Here is a 19,125-nt window from a genome sequence, read left to right on the forward strand (position 1 = left end):
GTACTGGGAGATGTCCTGGCTAAGCTGGGAGCTTGTGACTGAGCTCCAACGTCCGCAGGCTTTATGTGGAAGGTGGAAGCAGGGACAGGGCATGGGGATTTGAAAATATGTGGACATGTAGGGATAACGATTGGAAACTCAGAGCTCAGTTTGTTGAGCCACATCAGGTCTTCTGCCGCTACTTTACTTGTAACAGGCTGAGCAGGGAAACTGGGATCTGGCTCCGCAGGGGCCGCCCCGCTGAGGGGACGCCGAGGGCGGGAAACGGGCGCCTGAGGGGGGAGCGCGAGGAGCCCAACGGTCGTGAGGGGGGGGGGGCGTGGCGGGAAGCCCACGCGCTGGGGTGGAGGGGGCGTGGCTCCGCGAGGCCCCGCCCCCCGGGGTATATAAACCGGGGCGGAGGCAGCGGAGGCGCCAGGCGGGAGCGGGTCCCGCCGAGGCGGCCATGGCGGCGCTGCGCTGCCTCCTGCTGCTGCTGTGCGGAGCCGCGCTGGGGCCCGCCGTGCACCTCGACTTCGCCGAGCACCGCAGCCAGGCGGCCAAGATCAAGGTCAACCCCCGCGGAAACCTCTGGGCCACAGGTAGCGCCGGTCCCCCTGGGGCAGAGCGGCTGGGGGTGAGGGGGCGGGAGCGGGGGTGCAGGGGGGGGGGAAGGTCCCGGGGTGGTTCCCGTTCACGAGGAGGTTTGGGGGGGTCTCTGGTTGTGCTGTCACTTGAGGTGGTGGCATGGGACATCTGGTCCATGCCCACAGAGGGTGGCTGGAGAGCCTGAGGGCGGAGGTGATGCTCCCTGGCGAAGCAGGTGACATCTCCTGGGGGTGGTAATTCCAATCCCCTGAGGTTTGGTGAGGAACGAGGACCTGGGATCTCCGGGTTTCTCTGCATTGTATCCAGCTGTTTTAGACATCAGGGTTGCTTGGTGCATCTCACAGAGTGGTGTCAGCATGCGGTAGCAGATAACAGCTTAATGTCATTCAGCCGGAGTCTCTGCCGCTCTCCAGCCCTCTGTGTAGCCACACAAGCGCGTTGTGTTGCAGGACACTTCATGGGGAAGAAGAGCGTCACGGGCACCCCGCGCCTGGAGTCACCCGAAGAGCCCGCAGTGCCGATGGTTTTTGGTCCCTCACTCAGAGCGTTGCTGGAGGACATGATGGAACTGCTCACCCGCGAGCTCCTGAAAATCCTCTTGCAAGAAAGACTTTTGGATGAGAACCAAGGAAAATATGACCTCGCTGATCAGGTGAATATTGACTAATATGGAAGGAGATGCCCAGAGCAGGGAGGTGGTCATGATGTTAATCTGCAACAGCCAGCCTTGCTGGGAAAACCTGTACAGCTGCTATAGGTTTATTTCCCCTCTTGCTCCCTTTAACCTGCCTTAAATTACTTCCCTGGAGCAGATAAATCTATCAAGGCTTGCATCCAGCTGGACAGCAGCTGGTGGTCCCAATTGTTTGGGAAGGGTGTGAGGCTGGGCAGGGGATGTCATGATCTCCAGCCCAGGGGTTGTTAATGAGCATCTGGGTCCTCCTCAATGCAGAGGAGGACAGCTGGCTACTGCGGCTCTCATAAAGAAATAAGTCTCCTTACCCAGCCACCGCAAGGACCTGGAAATCCTGCCTCCCCTTGCTTTCTGTAGAGAAAGGCAAAGAGGGACATGGCTTTGTATGTACAGGGAAAAGTCTGCCCTACAGAGAGGTATTGGGCTTCTGATTCCCCTTTCTGGGGTGGTTGTGTTGCTGTGCTCAGGATGCCTCATTACAGAAGGGGCATGTAGCATTGTTAGCTTGGTTTGCAGAGGGAAGGTGTGAACAATTCTGCTACAGAGTGGGTATCAGGCAGCAGGCAAGTGCTCTATTTGCAGCGGGAGCTCCATCAGCTATGTCAGCAGGTCCTCAGCCTCCTCTTTTAGCTCCTTGGTGTGGCTTTTGCCTGAGAGCTCACCCAACTCCTAGTAGAAAATTAAGCCTCTGGGAGCAAAGCGAGCCCAGATCTTCTCTTAAAACATGGAGATTGAATTGCTTGGTCCATGTGGTTCTGGCCATTTGCTGCCTCATGTATGCTTCCCTGGTGTCTTGCCATTTCTATTCACAGCAGGAAGTAATGGAGAGCCTTGAAGGGATGAAATCCACTTAGGTGGGTCCTGAGTGTGCTGTACCACTGAGCTGCTTGCTTGAGGAGCTTATCCAGTAACAGTGAATACAGGTAAAGCTGCTTCTGTCATCCAGGTTTAGACAGTGCTTGCTCCTATTATTTGCTTTTTTTGTAGGGAAGGCACAAGTGAAGCAGAGCTGCAGGGAGGTCAGCCTGAGTGGTATATTCGAGCACCTTCCTGACTTGATTCCTTCAGATTAAGGTAAACTGAGGCTCTCCCAGGGAACTAGTCCCAGTGGGATAGAGAGGGATAGAAGCTGGATGTGGCTGAAGACATCCTGCTCGCCTCATGTTGTGCTGTCCACTGCAGTGCTGCAGCTTGCACTCCTTAGATGCAGCTGCAAGGGAGGAGAAAGCTCTGCAGGTCCTGGACTTTTCGTCAACCAGCCTTGGGGAGCCTTTGAGGAGGAGGATATTTGCTGCATTAGCTAACTGAGATGTGAGAGCTGGATGTGTGATCCTCGTGGATCTCCTCCGTGTAGGTAAGTCGTGCTGTCACTGCTCTGTCACAGGTGCACTTGGGTGGATGTTTTCTCAAGCACTGGTCCTGTGGCTTAGGCTGCCAGCTGGAGGTGCCTGTGCTCTGCCAGCCACTACTGTTCTCATTCTCAGTGCTCAAAAGCAGGTCCTGGCCAGGGTTAGCACCCACTGTTAAACATTCACCTTTTGGTGTGTGATCTGGGTGTTGAAGCTCCATTGCTGGAGAGCAATTTGGCTCTGCATGAAGCAGACACTTGCCAGCTGCCTGCCTCATTGCTCTGGTGCCTCTGGTGGCTGCGTGAGAGGTGGTGTTGCAGCTTAGGTGCCTGGTGTGCTGCTGGCTCTTGTCCCTCACAGTTTCTTCCCAGAACCTCTTGCCTCTTCTGCCTTGACCTGGTGGGTACCAGCCATTCTGGTGGCAGCAGGGACCTTGCTCTTTGCAGGCGTTACGCCTGGTTGTGTCTTTCAATCTACCTCTGAGCACCTCACTGGACTCAGTTCCTGCCTTCCTTCTCCCGCCTTCTCACCCTCTGGGGTGTTCTTGCCTCAGAGCTGCTGGTTGACGTTACTTCTCCTTGGTGCCTTTGAGCACTGCTCTTGTTACACTTTTCTGTGGGACTATACTTCTTGCTTCTGTGGGTGACACATTGCCAGTGCAAATTTCTGCCACTTTTACTGCTTTCTCCCTCACTCTGGCTGTTGTTGGACACCTGGCATCAGCAGCCAGTGTGTGCCTGAACTGATCTGCGGGCAGTGTTTGCCGCCTGCCTAAGACGATGCTTAAGAGCTTTATGTGCCCTCTACTTGGGGTTTGTCATTTCCATCTTGACATGGTTTAGAAAAGCCAAGATGCTTCTCCCTTCACTGGGACCTGCTGGTCAGCAGGACAGGAATTGATGAATTGATGTGCTATGTGTTGCTCTGCTGCTCCAGCACACAAGCTGTCCTTTGTAGCAGGATAGCTGTCAAGGGAATGCAGACTTAATGAAAAAACAAGTGGACCTTTCCCTTCCTGAGGCTGTTGCTAATCATTCGCAGAACGGCTCTTCCTTTCTGTGGGGCTCCTCTAAACATTAAACAAGTCCCAGGGCTTAGTATTTTTGTTTTTCCTACCTTGCCAGTGGGATTTATCCCAAGATTTCCCTTCCCAAAGCAGGAGCACATATTTCATGGTTAGTGATGCAAGAAGTCTCACAGAGCAGAAGGGGCTTGCAAACATTTTTTTATTTTTTATTTTTAATCTTTTCAACTAAATGCAATAGGCAAGGCTTGTGCTCAGGGGGTTCCTGGTGCTGCCCCAGTGCTACGTGTGACGAATCTTTGTCTGGGAGGGGAGGATCCTCAGTGGGGGTGGGAAGGGCTGGCATAGAATCATAGAATCATAGAATATCCTGAGTTGGAAGGGACCCTTAAGGATCATCAAGTCCAACTCTTGACACCGCACAGGTCTACCCAAAAGTTCAGACCATGTGACTAAGTGCACAGTCCAATCTCTTCTTAAATTCAGTCAGGCTCGGTGCATCTCCTTGTGTGCACGGCAATATTTCTTCTGGAGGCGACCACGGTGAGACCTGTGTGTGGAATGAGATGACTCCAGGGTAGGGGGAGAGCTCCTCTGGGTGGAAAACAAATGCTGCTCTGTGTAGCTCCGGGCAGTATGCAATCCCTCAAAAAAATCCATCTACAACTTCTCTCTGCTGTGTTTTGTGTGTTTTTTGCCTTCTCGTGTAGCTCCCTGCTGGATTGGGCCCTGCGGCTGCTCTCACCCCTGAAATCCAACGCACCGGTGACTGTCTCAGCGTCAGCACAGCTCACCTCCGATGTCAGCTGTGATCCAGCTGCTGAGCCCCGTGCTGCCCAGGCAGCTGATGCCAACCAAGGCTGTGTATGGGACCAGTTGTTCACTGTTGTGCCTTTTCTTGCAGGAGACTGGGCTTTTGACAAAGGTGCTGGAGAAGTATTTTTCAAACTGAAGGAGCAGAGCAGTGGAGGATGGAGTCTGTAGGCTTGGCCATGCACGGCAAACGGAGGAGATCATAATCCTTGTGGGTTACTGTAGCAACATCACTTTTTATTTATTCTTTCTGTAATACTGTTAATAGTGATTGCTTGTATGAAAAGCAGAGCCACCCTGTATATTTCCTGTATGTTTTCTGCTTTCTTGATATCTGATGTGCCCCTGCAAATAAAATTAGCTCTTTGCAAACAGCAGCTTAGACATTATTTGGGGCTGTAAAGGTTGAACCCATGGCTTGTGAAGGAAGAATGGGGAATGGAGGGAGGCTCCTGGATCTCAGCAACCAGAAGGCAAAAGGATATGCTCCCTGCTGTTCCTGCTCACTGCTGTTGGATAAGTGTGAGCATGGGTAAGTTTTTACAGCACTGTCCTACTGAAGCACCCTATAAACCCTCCTTGCTGGAGGGATTATTAGCGTGTTCCTGTGAAAACAAAAAAGCATTTTGCCTATATCACGGTGATTTCTGGTTGGAGCAGAACCCCAGGGTTTACTACATTCCTCTGCTGTCCTTCAGAGTGCAGGCTGTGAGCAGCTTCTCATCATGAGTGTTCCCAGTCACCCTGGGCACATGCTGATGTGTGCAGAGGGAGGGGAAAGCTGTGGCAGGAATCTTCAGTCTTGGGGTTTGGAGCCTGTTGTGGGTGCAACCAGTCCAGGTGCATTTGCACTGATCATGTTTGCAGAAAATGAGCCTGCCAGCAAATGCACACCAAATACAGGTTTTAGACCAATAAAAGAGCATCTTTTCTCCCACTTACAGCCCTGATTTTGAGCTGTTGGAGTTCTCTCAGCTATTTGAAGGTTGGTTTTGGCAGATGAAAACCAAATGTCCTGTAACTGGTTTGCCTCCAGCATTGTCTCCAAAACTTGGAGCTCCCTATCAAACACCCCAACAGTAGGGTACTTTGTACTTGGGGGAGATGTTTTCTGAGAGGCACCTTTCTTCAGTTAATTTTTTATTTTTTCCCCAACCTCGTTGCTGTGTGCTGGGATGTGGGTGACCCCCAGCTTGCCTACTGTTAGCTGTATCAAAGCCTTGTCTTATAAGCTAATTATGAGCAAGAGAAATAATGACATAGCTTATCGTGTTTGATGCTGGAGCAGACCAGATGCCTCTCAGACGGCAGTGTGATGGAGTGACAGTCTTATGGGATTCCTGACCTGATGCTCAGCTGTCTCATGATGTGCCACGGAGTCGAACTGCAGCTCACAGCTTGCTAAGGGGAAGGTAGGCAGGTTTCTGGATGCCGCAGCAGAAACCTGCTATGAGGCACCAAGGTGAGAGCCTCCCTCTCCCAGCAGGAACCTCTCTGTTTTACCTGTCTGTCTGTCCACTGTCTGCCCCAGACCCCAAGATAAAGGTGAATTGGTTGCTTAGCAATTATTATCACAGGAAAAACAGACTCGATTGAGGGGAAATTGATGTATTATTTGGGGAGCTTAATGTATTGCCAGTTAACGTAATATAAGTATTTGAATACTGATTCAGGTGCTGAGCACCTAGGAAAGGTGGTTGTCTGAGCAAAGCCTCTCTGAATGCAGATCAGCTAGAAGGAACAGGTACTTCTTGCCAGACCTATTCATCTCTTGAGCATGAGGTGGCAGAGGACGCATACATCTTCGTATGTAGTGCACCAGGGCTGCAGGTAAGACACAAGAGGTCTCTGTTGGGTAGAGGATCCAGAGATCCAGGCCACGCTGAGCTGCCATGTAAGACCACTGGAGCTGGGTTGGCCCCGCAGAGCCCTGTGTTGCACAGAAAGAAGCCTGCCTTGGGCACCATCCTAGGAGCACAGGATAATTTGGGGTGGAGAGGACCTGAGCAGGTCTCTAGTCCAGCCACCTGCTCAAAGGAGGGCCAGCTCTGGGGTCAGAGCAGGTTGCTCAGGGCTTTGTCTTGTTGGGTCTTGAAAACCTCTGGGGACGAAGGCTGCATAGCCCAGTACTGGGCCTGCTGCTCCACCACTTAGCTGTTTCATTGTTTCTTGCTCTCTCATACTGGAAGGCAAACAATCAAGCCCAAAGCCCCCAGTCCTTCTTCAGTTGGTGATAAGGTGATAAGCCACTGTCACCCCTAACATTTGTTTCTATTCAGTTGTGGGACTGCCCCGTGAGGAGTAGCTGGCTCAGAGCTATGTGGCTGAAGGTTCACTACTACCACTTGGTGTCATTAGTGTCCCAGGCTTAGCGAACTGCTCCCTGTCATGCTCAGTTGCATAGGACTGGCTCTCCTCCATCCTCAGCGAAGGTGTCAGGCCTCAGGTTGGTCTGCTCCTTCCTCTGCAGTGTTTTGAGACCCCTTTTCAATGGGAGACCAAGAAACCAGGCAATGAAGAGGAGGGAGAAAGGGGCAGAAAGGAAATCAGCTTGTCATCAGGAGGCAAAAATGATCTTCATCTTCTAAACACCATTGACACCCCCCGCCCCCCATGCATCTCCAGGGAAGACCCTCTCTTCCTGATATGGCCACCTAAATCTGACCTGAACAAGTTAAACCCCATTAATCCAAATGCTGAGACAGCTTCAGAAAGTGGGTGTCCAGTGCTTGGCACACATATTATCTTGAAAATGATTTCCAGGAAGCAGGGCATCCTGCTGCAGAGGAGCCAAGGCAAAATGCAGAGTAGGGTTGCAAGCCATCTGGGTGGCTCTATCAAGGGTGTGATGGTAGGACAACGAGAAGTGCCCAGAGGGATCTCGCCAAATGGCAAAGAGCAGAGAGCAAGGATTTGTACCCTGAATCCAGCACTGTTTTCTTCAAAGTAGTCCAGCCCCGTCATCGGAGCACATGTGGCCAAGAAGGCCAACGGCATCCTGGCTTGTATCAGAAACAGTGTGACCAGCAGGGCTAGGGAGGTGATCGTCCCCCTGTACTCGGCTCTGGTGAGGCCGCACCTCGAGTACTGTGTTCAGTTTTGGGCCCCTCGCTACAAGAAGGACATCGAGGTGCTTGAGCGGGTCCAGAGAAGGGCGACGAAGCTGGTGAGGGGCCTGGAGAACAAGTCCTACGAGGAGCGGCTGAGGGAGCTGGGCTTGTTCAGCCTAGAGAAGAGGAGGCTCAGGGGCGACCTTATCGCTCTCTACAGATACCTTAAAGGAGGTTGTAGTGAGGTGGGGGTTGGCCTGTTCTCCCACGTGCCTGGTGACAGGACGAGGGGGAATGGGCTTAAGTTGTGCCAGGGGAGTTTTAGGTTGGATCTTAGGAAGAACTTCTTTACCGAAAGGGTTGTTAGGCACTGGAACAGGCTGCCCAGGGAAGTGGTGGAGTCCCCATCCCTGGAAGTCTTCAAAAGACGTTTAGATGTAGAGCTTAGGGATATGGTTTAGTGGGGACTGTTAGCGTTAGGTCAGAGGTTGGACTTGATGATCTTGAGGTCTCATCCAACCTAGAAATTCTGTGATTCTGTGATTCTAAAACATGGTGTCTGGAAATCCGGTGATTTCTGCAGCTCTTTGCACTGAGGGAATTGCATCTCTCTGCTAGTTTGGGAGGCTTTGGGCAATCTCAGGGCTGTGTCTCACCCAAGGTTCCCTACGTGAAGCGCTCAGGACAGTCTCACAATGTCCATGCAGCAGATGTTGCTGCCCAAGGCTAGAGAGAGATAGAGAGACTGTCCCAGCTACAGATCCACAAAAACTTTTTACGGGCTTTCTTTGCAGCATTTGTTCCTGGCAGACAGAAGTCAGTCTTCAACAGATGGAAAAGGTTCTGGAGCAGCAGGGGCAAAACCAGCCACACGGCCAGGTAAGAGCCTTCCTGCAGCCAGAAGGCCCAAAAACCCATCAGGGTGATGATGTGTGCAGGGGGGAGGTCTGTCATAATGTCATTTCCATTTTCTATATACTTATGCCACAGTTTTAATTTCTGCATGGTGATAATAACCAGGAATAAGAATAAAATAATCATGTATTACTTGTTTTTTCAAGCTCGCGGTTTATAAAATATCTTGAGAGGGATAAACTTGATGTAGCACACGGGAGTTGCTTTGTGCAGCACTGTTCCTATAGCATGTGTTCCCTCCTTCTTCCTTCTGCTCTAGGAAAAATGAATTTAGGACATTCCTTTCAATTTTCCTCCACCAGGATAAGGACAAACAAAGCTCCCAGTAAACTTTGGGAAGTTTCCTTTCCACAATCCCTCCAGAAATCTGTGCCAGTTCCAGCTGCAGTCAGCACTATTTGCAGCTATTTGTTGCGTCTAAGCTAAGGCAACCTTCTCTCTGCTTGCAGACTACCTTGATCCTATTGATGATGATTATTATTATTATTTAAATATTAAGCAAGCAGTTGGTTGCAAGTTATTTTACAATACTTCTACCCACACACTGCAGAGCAGCCCTCAGGGCTTTCCACCTCTTTGGAATGGTTTCCTATCACACCACGTGCTATTGGCATTTTTGCCTGGATGGAGGATGCAGATATTCTGATGGTCTTCTACCCACAGATAGGGTATGGGGTATAGAGTGCTTGTGTGTGCTCAGACACAGACCTGAATCCTAGGTGGGGTAGCACAGCTCTGTTCATCAATTTCAGGGCTGGTGTGGTGATGCTAAACACAGGAGTTCCATGGAAAAATGCGTATCGCTTTAATTAGGCCTCTAACAGCAGGGATTATGAGAGAAAGCTTCTCTCTAAATTGCAACCTGGGCTGAAAGTGCTAATTACCACATAGTGCATCGTCAACAAGCCCCAGCAAAGCTTGGAAAGGGGCAGCTCCCTCTTTGCTACGTCAAACTGACAGGAAGGGCTGTTATCTCCAGGAAGGGGTTATCCAAGCTGTGGTGGTGAAATCCGTGATGAAATGTGTCCCAAAGCCTCATGCCTTTGTCACCTCCTTCTGGGAGGATGAAGGCTCCTGCTGAGCTCCATCTCCCTGTTACCCTCCTGTGTCTCCACCACAAGACACTAATCCCTGGCCTGTAGCTGCATCCCAGCACCCAGCAATGATCCTACCCACTGGCAGCCTGATCCCATCCCTCACCCCGTGCTGCAGCCTGGCCACCAAGCTCACTCCTGATGTTCCTTGGAGCAAACCAACTGCACAGGAAGATCTTGGTGCAATGGTTGGCTTTTGCCAGGGCGAGGTCAAGCAGCGTGCTGGCCTTGGAAGCGAAGATCATGGTAGCTCTGCCTCCTTCTAATTAGCCATGTGTGTGCAAGGACAAGTCTTTGAGCTTTTATACCTGTTGAGCAGTGTGGACTGGCACAGGATCGTGCTCTTGCTTTCAGGGTTTTGCACTAGGATGAAGCATAAAATAATCCAGGTTGGCCTATTTAGCTTTTGGCATTCTAGGCAGCCCCAGCCCATGGGTCTGCGTTTTCTGGTAGAGAATGGGCCAAGTCTATCATATCTCTGGATAAAGGAGGTGGAGAAACTTCAACCCAGGCAGTTTGGGGCATTTCTCCACTCCCTGTCCAGTGAAGGTACTCACGCTGCTAAGGCCAGGCGGAAGCAGGCCTGGCAGGAGCTGTGGCTGGTGGAAGAGATGGGTCAGAGCTGCTCCCCGTGTCCCCAGCACCGCTCCCCAGGAAGCAGGCGGGCAGGGAAGTGATGCACAGCGTGACACACGTCGGAGGTGCGACCAGCCTGCTGCCCAGGCCCGGCTGCTGGGATGAGCCTGCCGTGGATGGCGGCCACGAGTCAGGAGCTGAGACAGGCAGCAGTCACAGGGAGGGGAGAGGAGCCATGCCGTGCCCTAGCCTCTTGGCCGGTCTTGTTTTGCAGGTCTCACATGCTGAGATGCCTGGCCTTTTCCTCTTGTGTTTGGCTCCACAGCAGCCGCAAGCACCTGCCCCTCATCACCTTCATGGTGATCACCTTCATGGCTCCATGGACACCATGCTGCTGCCTACCTGGTGGGCACCCTCTGCTGGGGAGATCCCATCAGGTTTCCCTTGGGCTGGCCAACAGGAGGCCTTTCCCTCTGACACCCAGACCTCTTCCAGTGATGGGATGTTGGATAGGGGATGTTAGATGGGCTGTACCACAACAGAGTTGCTGCCTGGCCCCAGCTGAGGTGTCCGTGTCCATGCTTGGGACCAGGAATGGGGATGGCCATGGTGACACCTGGACGCAAACGCCACATCTACCCCATTGGCCCCAACAGGCTGTGCACAAATCCCTTGTGGTGGCCTCCTGGGCTCCTGATGTGTCCCCAAAGCCACCTCCCTGGCTAAGCACATCCCCACGCTGTCCCCGCCTTGGCTCCCAGCACTGCAAGAAATGGTGAGGCAGCTTGCACAAGAGGGGCTGCTCCCACCGCCCCACTCCCTGCCGTGGCCTGGATGGGGTGACTCACCCTCATCCATCACTGCAAACAGGGCGAAGCAGAAGCAGCTTGATAAAAGATGTCTCTCAAACTGTGGGCAGGGTGCTCACGGCAGGAGCAGTGCCCTGGGCATGTGGCTGTAGGCTTCTGCACCTAAAACTCACCCCTAGACCTGTTCCCTGGAAGGTGTCTGGAGAACGGCATGACTGCACCACCATTGTCCTCAGAAAATAGGAGAGATACTCAGAAAATTGAAAGGAGAGAGGAAAAAAAAAAAAAAAAAAAGGCTTGAGCTATCATCATGGCCTTAGGCTTCCCATAAGACCTCTCTGTGGATGCAGAGTGCTGGGGAAAGGCAAAGCCAGCTGTATGCCAATGACCCCACCAGCAGCCCAGAGGTGTGCAGCATCCCCTCACCACTGGGGACGGGGGTCTCTGGGGAAGGATGGCAGCTCCAACTCGCAGAGCTCTTCTCCAGGGAGAAGTACAACTGTGCTGTGCATGAACCATCAGCTCCCACCCCATGGAGAAAAAGGGTTGTGCGCTAAGTGGAAATTCAGGGAAATACCTTCTCTGGGAAGCAGGATTCCAATAGCTGGACTGGGCATCTCCTTGGTTATCCCACTCCCACACTTCTTCAGGAGGCCCAAAGCCACAAACTCTAGTGATCACCCCCCAGCACCTGCCCCATTTGCTCTGAAGCCCACATCTCCCTTGTTTTGCAGATGCTTCTGGATCTGGAGCTGACTCCACATCCAGGCATTGCCTGAGCCAGCAGATGCGCCCGCAGCACAGTTCTGCACATGTTTCCCAGCCACGTCACCTCTTTTTTTTTTTTTTTTTTTTTTTTTTTTAAACAACCCCCAGGGAGGGATTCAGTGTTCAGATTGAGTAGCAACAGTCTGGGACTTAAGGGAAAATGGCAAAGTCTGACCGGGAATGCCTCATTTCCTGCTGGGCATGAACTTGGTAAAAAACAAGACGTGGTTTTACCCTCCCTCTGCCAAGGGGGTTGGAAGCACAAGAAAACTGCTGGGAGAAACACGCCAGGCTGGCTTCTTGCCTGCAGCCCTGGAAGACAGCGTGGGCAGGCGGGGAGGCAGCACCTCTGAGCAGCAGCCGGCCCTGGGGATCGGCGGGCGCTCCGGCATCGCCGCGGCAGAGGTAGGCTCGGCACGGGGAAGGGGCACGGGTGCTTCTGCAGGTGCTGCTCAGATGGTCCCCACTGCCCAGGGGTGTCCGGCAGTGTCTTGGCCAAATGCCTTGGCCAAAGCCATGACAGCATGCTTGTTTTCCAAGTTCTCTGCTTGCTGTGGCATGGTGCTGCCGCCAGCCAGCTCTGAGGATGCGGGGTTGGAAGTAGTGACACGGGGCAGCTTCTCTGTTGCCTCTGGGTTAATCCTGCTCCCTTGGGGTTGCCTCCATCTGGGGCTTGGGGGGGAGCAGCCCCGATGCATGGAGTGCCTCCTGCACACAAGCAGAAGCTGGATTTTTTGATTAGAAGCCAGCCCAAGGCAGGGTGGAAGCCCAGACAAAAAGACCAGGGGTGGAGAACAAGCAAGAGAAGCAAGCAGGAGGTCCAGCCATGTGTGTGCACCTTGCTGCCAGTTCTGGGGACACGCTTAGGCATTGCAGCTGAAACTTCTGCATCTCTGAGCCTGCTTTTCTCTGGGATGTGGCTAGGGGAGGTGGAGGGGGTCCCATGGGGGTTGCCTGAATGCACTCCCAGATGTGAGGTGGTGATGCTCATAGTGGGGGATCCAGGTGCCAATTTCCAACCCCCCAGGCAGCAGGATGACGCTGTGGAATGGCTCCTTCCCTTTCTACGCTGGCACCAATGCTTGCTTCCCCTTCAACACCACCTCGGCCGTCATCGCCTCCGTCTTCCTCTCTGCGCTGGCCACTTCCATCATCATCCTGCCGGGCATCCGAGGAAAGGGGGTAAGTGGAGGGGCTGGGAGGGCTCAGCCCCATGCTGGGTGCACCCCATGTGCCGCCCCCTTCCCTGCCTCTACAGCAGACCCTGGAGCAAATGTGCCCCCGGGGCAGGGGCCTGCTGATGGCCAGGGCTGTGGGATCTCCAGCGAGCCCCGAGGACAAGCTCCAGCCCAGCTCCCATGCTGGACTCCACCACCCCAAATTTACAGGCAGCCCAGATCTGAGCTTGGCAAGTTCTCGGTTAGATTTAGCCTGAATGATTTCACTGGGTGAGGCACAAAGAACTTGCTCCACCTTCCTGAATCCCCAAAAAAACAGGCGGTGTGCGCTGTGCATGCCTCAGCACTGCCAGACAAGCCCGGGGGGATGTGTGGCAAACCCACTTTGCCGTGACCCCACTGCTCGCACATCACAAGCCTGCAGAAAGGTGTTTCCCACCCAGCCAACCCACCGCCCCACTGCTTTTGTCTCCAGCTGTGGCCAGCTGCCAACACATAAAAACATACAAGGTTTGGGTAAGTGTGAAAACTTCCACTCGGGACTATGAAAGGGAGTGGCTCCATCTTTCTCAGAAAAGGAAAGGCACGGTTTTCCCAAATGGGCTGTTTTGACCTTCTTACCCTGCCTCGACCTCCCTTCTGCCTTCTCCCCCCAGGTTTCCCTATGCCATGGAAGGGAAGCCCAAGCCATGGGTCCTTCCCCTTTCCTACCAACCCACAGAGCCTGTGGGGTGGCTCCCCAGGCTAAGGATGGCCCCATTTCTGGTGGGACATGCTTGGAGCTGAGATCCAGGTCACAAAATCTGAGACCTCTGCTTCCCACTTGCAGCGACTCTTCTGGATCCTGCGGGTGATGATGGGACTCTTCATCGGAGCCGTGGTCCTCAGTGAGTACGGGGGTCCAGGGGCACTTGGAGCCAGGTGGGGAAGAGCAAGCATGTCCAAAGATGTGTGGCATGGAGGAGTGAGGTGTGGGGGGATGAAATGAATGGAGCAGCCAAGCCCAGCCTGCAGGATGAGCCCACAGGGAAGACCAACCCATTTCTGTGCCCAGCACCTGGCTCCCTCAGGGCAATCAGCAAGTGGTGGGAGCCATCTCCTCTAAAGGTTGGCGGTCAGATGCACAGAGCATCTCTAGCATGGACAATGAAAGTCTGATGCCATCTGCCAGGGGACCCAGACAAACTGGCAGGCATTTAGATGAGGACCAAAGTCTGGAGGGTGCCCACAAGCCAGCCCCATTACCAGTAGGTCTGGAGGTCTGAGCTGGGAGAAAATATCCCGAATGGGGCTCCAGAGCTCATGGGTAGGTGTTGGAGAGATGACACGCAAGCACATGTACCTTCTGCTCACAAGCCAGGCTTACAACCTAGGCCTCACCCTTGGGATGATGTTCAGGCCATGGTGGCAGTCCCAGCAGGTCCTCCCACGGACATTGTCGCTAGATGTCTGGCCACCAGGCCATGGCTAACCTGTCCTTACAGCCATGCAGTTCACCAGGGACTGGGAGAGCGGCTGGGTGACAGCAAACACCTCCTACAAGTCCTTCAGCAGTGCCGTGGTGAAGGCGGACATCGGGCTGCACATCGGCCTGGTGGGGGTGAACGTCACGCTGGTGGGTGAGTGCATATCGCAAACGGAAGGGATTGGGCACAAGTTTGGCTACCCTGCATGTACCGGGAAACCTTGGAGCTGTCTCTAAGGCTGACAGAAGACATTAGTCTTCCTCCTCTGGCAGGAAACCCGGTGAATCAGGTCAATGAGACCATCGACTACAACGAGCACTTTGCCTGGAGCTTCGATGCAGACTACGACCACAGCTACAGCGAAGGCCTGGAGAAGGGGCTGCCCAGCCCCATCCTCTACGTGGCGGAGAAGTTCACCACAGAAAGCCCCTGCAACATGCACAGGCAGTACCGCATCTCCGGCCACTATGCGTCCATCACGCTGTGGTAAGGTGGAGCAGGAGGTCAGTTCCAGGGCTTAGTCGGGAAGTAGGAAGAACCGAGTAGAGCCAAGAGTGCTTGTTGGAGCTGCTCTCTTCCTTGGAAGTCCACAAAAATAGCCTTGGCTGGTCTCAGGGACCCTCCCTTCTGAAGAATTAGAGACTCCAGCATGGCTCACGCCCATGCTTGGTCATCTCCCCTGTAGTCCTTATCTAACTCCTGCACCCTAATGCAGCAAGGTGGTGAAAGTATTCTGCATTATCTAAAGGAAAGCACAGGAAGTTTCGTGTGGTGATTTTACCTTCCTGGTCTGATGAACTCCACCACAGCTGTTCTCTCACCTCCCCTCCTCAGAAGAGTGTGAGAAGGAAGTATGTTGGAAAAAAAAAAAAAAAAAAAAAGGCTCAAAGGTTGAGATAAAGATAATTTAATTAAAGGGAAATGGAAGAGGAAAAAAAGAAAAAAAAAAAAAGAGAGAGAGAGAAAGGGGAAAAAAAAAAAAAAAAAAAAAACCAACAAGCAAAGTCTGTGCTGAAGCACAAGGAGAGGAAAAAAAAATTCTCTACTTCCCATCATTGATTGATGTTCTGCCATGTCCTGGAAAGCAGGACCTCAGTATGCATAGCAGTTGTCTGGGGGGACAGATGTCTTCATAACGAGACATTCTCCTCTTCCCCACGTTTAATTGCTGGGTGTGACACCATGCAGTATGGAATATCCCTTTGGCCAGTTTAAGTCAGCTGCCCCTGTGATATCCCCTCCCCACCTCTTGCCCACTGCCTACCTACTGGTTTTGGGTGGCCTTTGAAGGAGTCCCGATGCTGTGCCAGCACTGCTCAGCAGCAGACACAACACTGGTGTGATACCAGAGCTGTTCTAGCTACAAGTGCAGGCACAGCACTGTATGGGCTGCAGGGAAAGTTCACTCCATCCCAGCCAGACCCAGCACACTTCGTGAGGCTTCTGGCACAAGGTCCTCTCCCAGGCCACCTGGCTGAAGATGCAGAGCCCTGCTGAGACCATGGGGGTTCCTCCAGCAAGCTGGAGCAGGCGTGAGACCTGCTGGGGGGGAGCAGGAGGGAACATTGAGAGGGTGCTCAGGGGCTGTTTTTGGCATAAAATGGGGATCCTTTGTGTGTGCTGTGACTGCAGGGTCTCAGAGCATCCCCACATCTCAGATCATAAGAAAGGCTGAAGAGACAAGTGCCTTGTGATTCCTTGCAAGGGTGCCAGCACCCAGCCCCAGCTCACGTCTCCCTCTTCATTCTCAGAAGTAACTGGCCATGCCTAAACCTCCCTGCTTTTGAGAAGGGAGTCATTTCAAGGCAGGGGAGTTGATGTAAAAGTATTCTTCTTTATTGTTCTTGGAATCATAACAATTTCTCACCTCCCCATGAGATAAACGCAAAAACCACGCACAGGGCAGGGCTGGGAGCTGGGTTCACTCCAGCTGCTGAATCAGAGGCGGGCAGGGCTTCTTGTTTGGTTCTTCCTACAAAGCTCTTCCTTGCTGCCATCCTCCCTTTGAATAGGTTGGAAATATCTTGAGTTGGCCAGAGAAAGGCTTAATTTGGAAGGGACTTCTGGAGGTCCCCAGATGAGTCCCCACTTCAGAGCAGGGCTGGTGTCAAAGCCAGATCAGGGTGCTCGGGGCCTTGTGCAGCTTAGTGCTGGATGCCCCTGGGTGTGGAGAGGCCCCTCTACCACCACAGGAATTTTCATGCCCAAGCATGATGCGTGCAGCTCAGTTTTGTTGTCCTTTCACAGGATGGCCTTATGCACCTGGCTCATTTCCATCCTGCTCTTCTCCATGCCCATCCTCCTTTATGGTGGCTACATGCTCCTGCTCACTGCTGCGCTGATGCTCTTCTCACTGCTCTTCTTCATCACTGCGAGGAACACCCCGAAGTGTCCCATCCAGTTTGGACGAGCCTCCCTGAAAACAGACTACGGTGGATCCTTTTGGCTGACATTAGCAACAGGTGGGTGCTCAGCTTGCTACTGGGGCTTTTGTTGCTCATCCCTGCAGCAATGATGCCCCAAAAGTACTTTGTCCACACTCATCTGAGTGACCCCAGTTACCTGTGTGGAGGCGTGCCCTGGGAAGTGCTATAGAAGTCCTGAATCACTTGCCCAGAGCAGGGTTAACCACAAAGACACATCAGATTGTCTAGGGCCTTGTTTGGTCTGGTGGTGGATATCCCCATGGTCAGAGACCCTCTCTGCCTTTCAGAACCTGTCCCATGGCTGTTCCACTCATGGAGAGCATTTTTTTCCCTTATATCAAGGTGGAATTTCTCCTGTTACACCTGTGCACCTCTGAGAAGAGACTGGCCCTTGTTCAGCAGAGGTTCCCCTGAAGACTCCTCTTTACCTGGCTAAACAAGCCCAGCTCCTCTAGACATTCCCCATACATGGTGGGCTCCAGCCCCATCTATTTTGGCCTTCTGCCCAAGTTTATTGGCTAGTTTCTTGTACTGGAGAGCCCAAACTGACAGCAGTGTCTAGGTATGGAGGTGCAGTAGGAAGGTGAGAAGGGAAATAACCCATCCCTTGACCTCCCAGGTGATGCTGGCCTCCATCTCCAGGTCTGGGTCTGGGTCTGGGTCTCCATCCCCAGGTCTGGGTCTGGATGGGATGGGACATGTTAGGAGGAAGCACAGGGGCCAACACTTGTCTTCATCCTGTGTGTTTCAGGGCTGCTGTGCCTGCTGCTGGGCCTGGGTGTGATCATCCTCAACTCCGTGCGACCACAGAAGCTGAAGCTTGTCTTTAACCTGGATGAGGGAAAGGGAGAAAAAGCGGAGGGGTGGGACAAGCCCCACCTGCCAGATGAGTCCAGCTCCTCTGACCAGGATGTGCTGATGGTCCCCCTAAATGAGCTTTGCGAGGTGACGACCACCCAGCTGTAAGACACAGTTGGGCGGGGACAGGAGGAGGACAAAGACAGAGGACATCATCCCCCCCCCGAATACACGTTCAGGTCCAAACCCCCAGGAGCCCAGGTGAGAAGAGACACATCAAGAGCTGACTGAAAAGAATATCCAAATCTGGAAAGATTCCTCAAAAACAATAGTTGTATTCCTGCCCCTATGATTTAGTGCCATGTTGGATGTCCCAAACCCTGATGGTGTCCTGAATGTTGGAGGAACCAATTTCTGGAGGCATCCTGTATTTCAGATGTATCCAAGCACCCCACTGCTGAGGCTCATGGACAGTGGGTCAGGGAGCTGCTGGGCTGCACACTGTGCTGGAAGCAGAGCAGTCAGAGTTGGTCGGTAGGCTCCTGCTTCTTACACTGCTTATGAACACCCCAAACCACAATTCTGTGAGCAGCCTTGGAGGCTGGATCACAAAGGAGCATCAAACCACCAGGCAGTCTGCCTGCCCTACAACGAGCCAGGAGGGGACCAAGGGCCATCTCACCCTGCTCCCCTCTCACCCCGCTCCCCTCCCCTGGCTCTGCACAAAGCTCTGGATGCAGTTTCATTCACATTCAGTGTAAAAGCCTGTGGAAATGAACTTGTCATGGGGTATGCAAAGCTGGAATCCTGCAAATCTAGGGTGGATGTGGCCACCCAATGCTTTTTGTTTAGTTTTGTTTGTTTGTTTGTTTTCCCCCTGTGTTGTATTCACTTGCTGTTCTTAGTAAAATAAGTTGGACTCAGTCTTCATCTTGTCTGTCAATAAAGGAGTCCCTCTGAGGGCTGGAGATGCTGTTCCTTTCACATGGCCATCACAGGATAGGGAAGAAGTCACAGGCAGAGCCTTTTATGTGGTAAAGAGGCATTTACAAAGAGGTTGGAGCTGAACTCCTTTGGTTTGGGAGACCTCAGCCAGGACATTCCCAAAGGTGTCTACTAGGAGATGCTTCAGCCTAAAGATGCAAGGTGCAACAAAAGGCTTTTACTTATCTAATTAAAATTGAAGCATGTTCCCCCTTGCAGCCCATCCTGGGGGCAAGGTAGCAGGCAGCTCTGGTGAAAGCTAGGTGGCATGATGGCTGCATGTCCTGGGGCACTGACTACCTCCAGGCACAGGGACCATGGTCCTTACAGAGCCCCAGAAGCTGTGCTCTCCAAGTTGCTTAATTGTGTTTGCTCTGCCTGTTGGCACTGGGTCTCTGGTGAGATGCCAGGTTCTGCCCAGCCATCAAACCCCATCTGGGCAGCGTAGGGCCAGAAGCAGCCTGGGCTGAGAACCAGGGCTTTGTTGGCAATCACTTTACATCTTGTTGTCCAACAGCAGCCTGGCACCGCCAGGAAACTGAGGAAAGATCTGTGATGTATGGAGGAGGTAGGGCCTGCAGCAGCACAAGCAG

The 19,125-nt window shown here is 52.9% G+C and overlaps 2 protein-coding genes across 7 annotated transcripts; both read left to right on the top strand.

Annotated features, from left to right (window-relative positions):
• The first annotated feature begins 390 nt into the window (after positions 1-390).
• Positions 391-4,842, top strand: NMB (neuromedin B). Of its 6 annotated transcripts, XR_011100719.1 has the most exons (6): positions 392-581; positions 1,038-1,240; positions 2,095-2,136; positions 2,270-2,356; positions 2,465-2,636; positions 4,560-4,842. XR_011100719.1 is itself a non-coding variant. In XM_068696056.1 (3 exons), exons 1-3 carry the CDS (start codon positions 446-448, stop codon positions 2,134-2,136), a joined length of 381 nt encoding a protein of 126 aa, XP_068552157.1. In that variant the 5' UTR covers positions 391-445; the 3' UTR covers positions 2,137-2,255. The 6 variants fall into 6 exon arrangements, 2 of the variants coding, with proteins under 2 accessions (XP_068552157.1, XP_068552156.1); XR_011100718.1 differs by having other exon boundaries at positions 2,270-2,636; XR_011100721.1 differs by lacking the exon at positions 2,095-2,136.
• Positions 4,843-12,710: 7,868 nt separating this feature from the next.
• LOC137863036 (dual oxidase maturation factor 1-like) lies at positions 12,711-18,474 on the top strand. The gene is made up of 6 exons (XM_068695857.1): positions 12,711-12,862; positions 13,688-13,745; positions 14,343-14,477; positions 14,597-14,810; positions 16,572-16,786; positions 17,502-18,474. Exons 1-6 carry the CDS (start codon positions 12,716-12,718, stop codon positions 17,714-17,716), a joined length of 984 nt encoding a protein of 327 aa, XP_068551958.1. The 5' UTR covers positions 12,711-12,715; the 3' UTR covers positions 17,717-18,474.
• Positions 18,475-19,125: the final 651 nt, after the last annotated feature.

Source organism: Anas acuta, chromosome 12 (assembly GCF_963932015.1).
Source record: "Anas acuta chromosome 12, bAnaAcu1.1, whole genome shotgun sequence".
NCBI lineage: Eukaryota > Metazoa > Chordata > Aves > Anseriformes > Anatidae > Anas > Anas acuta.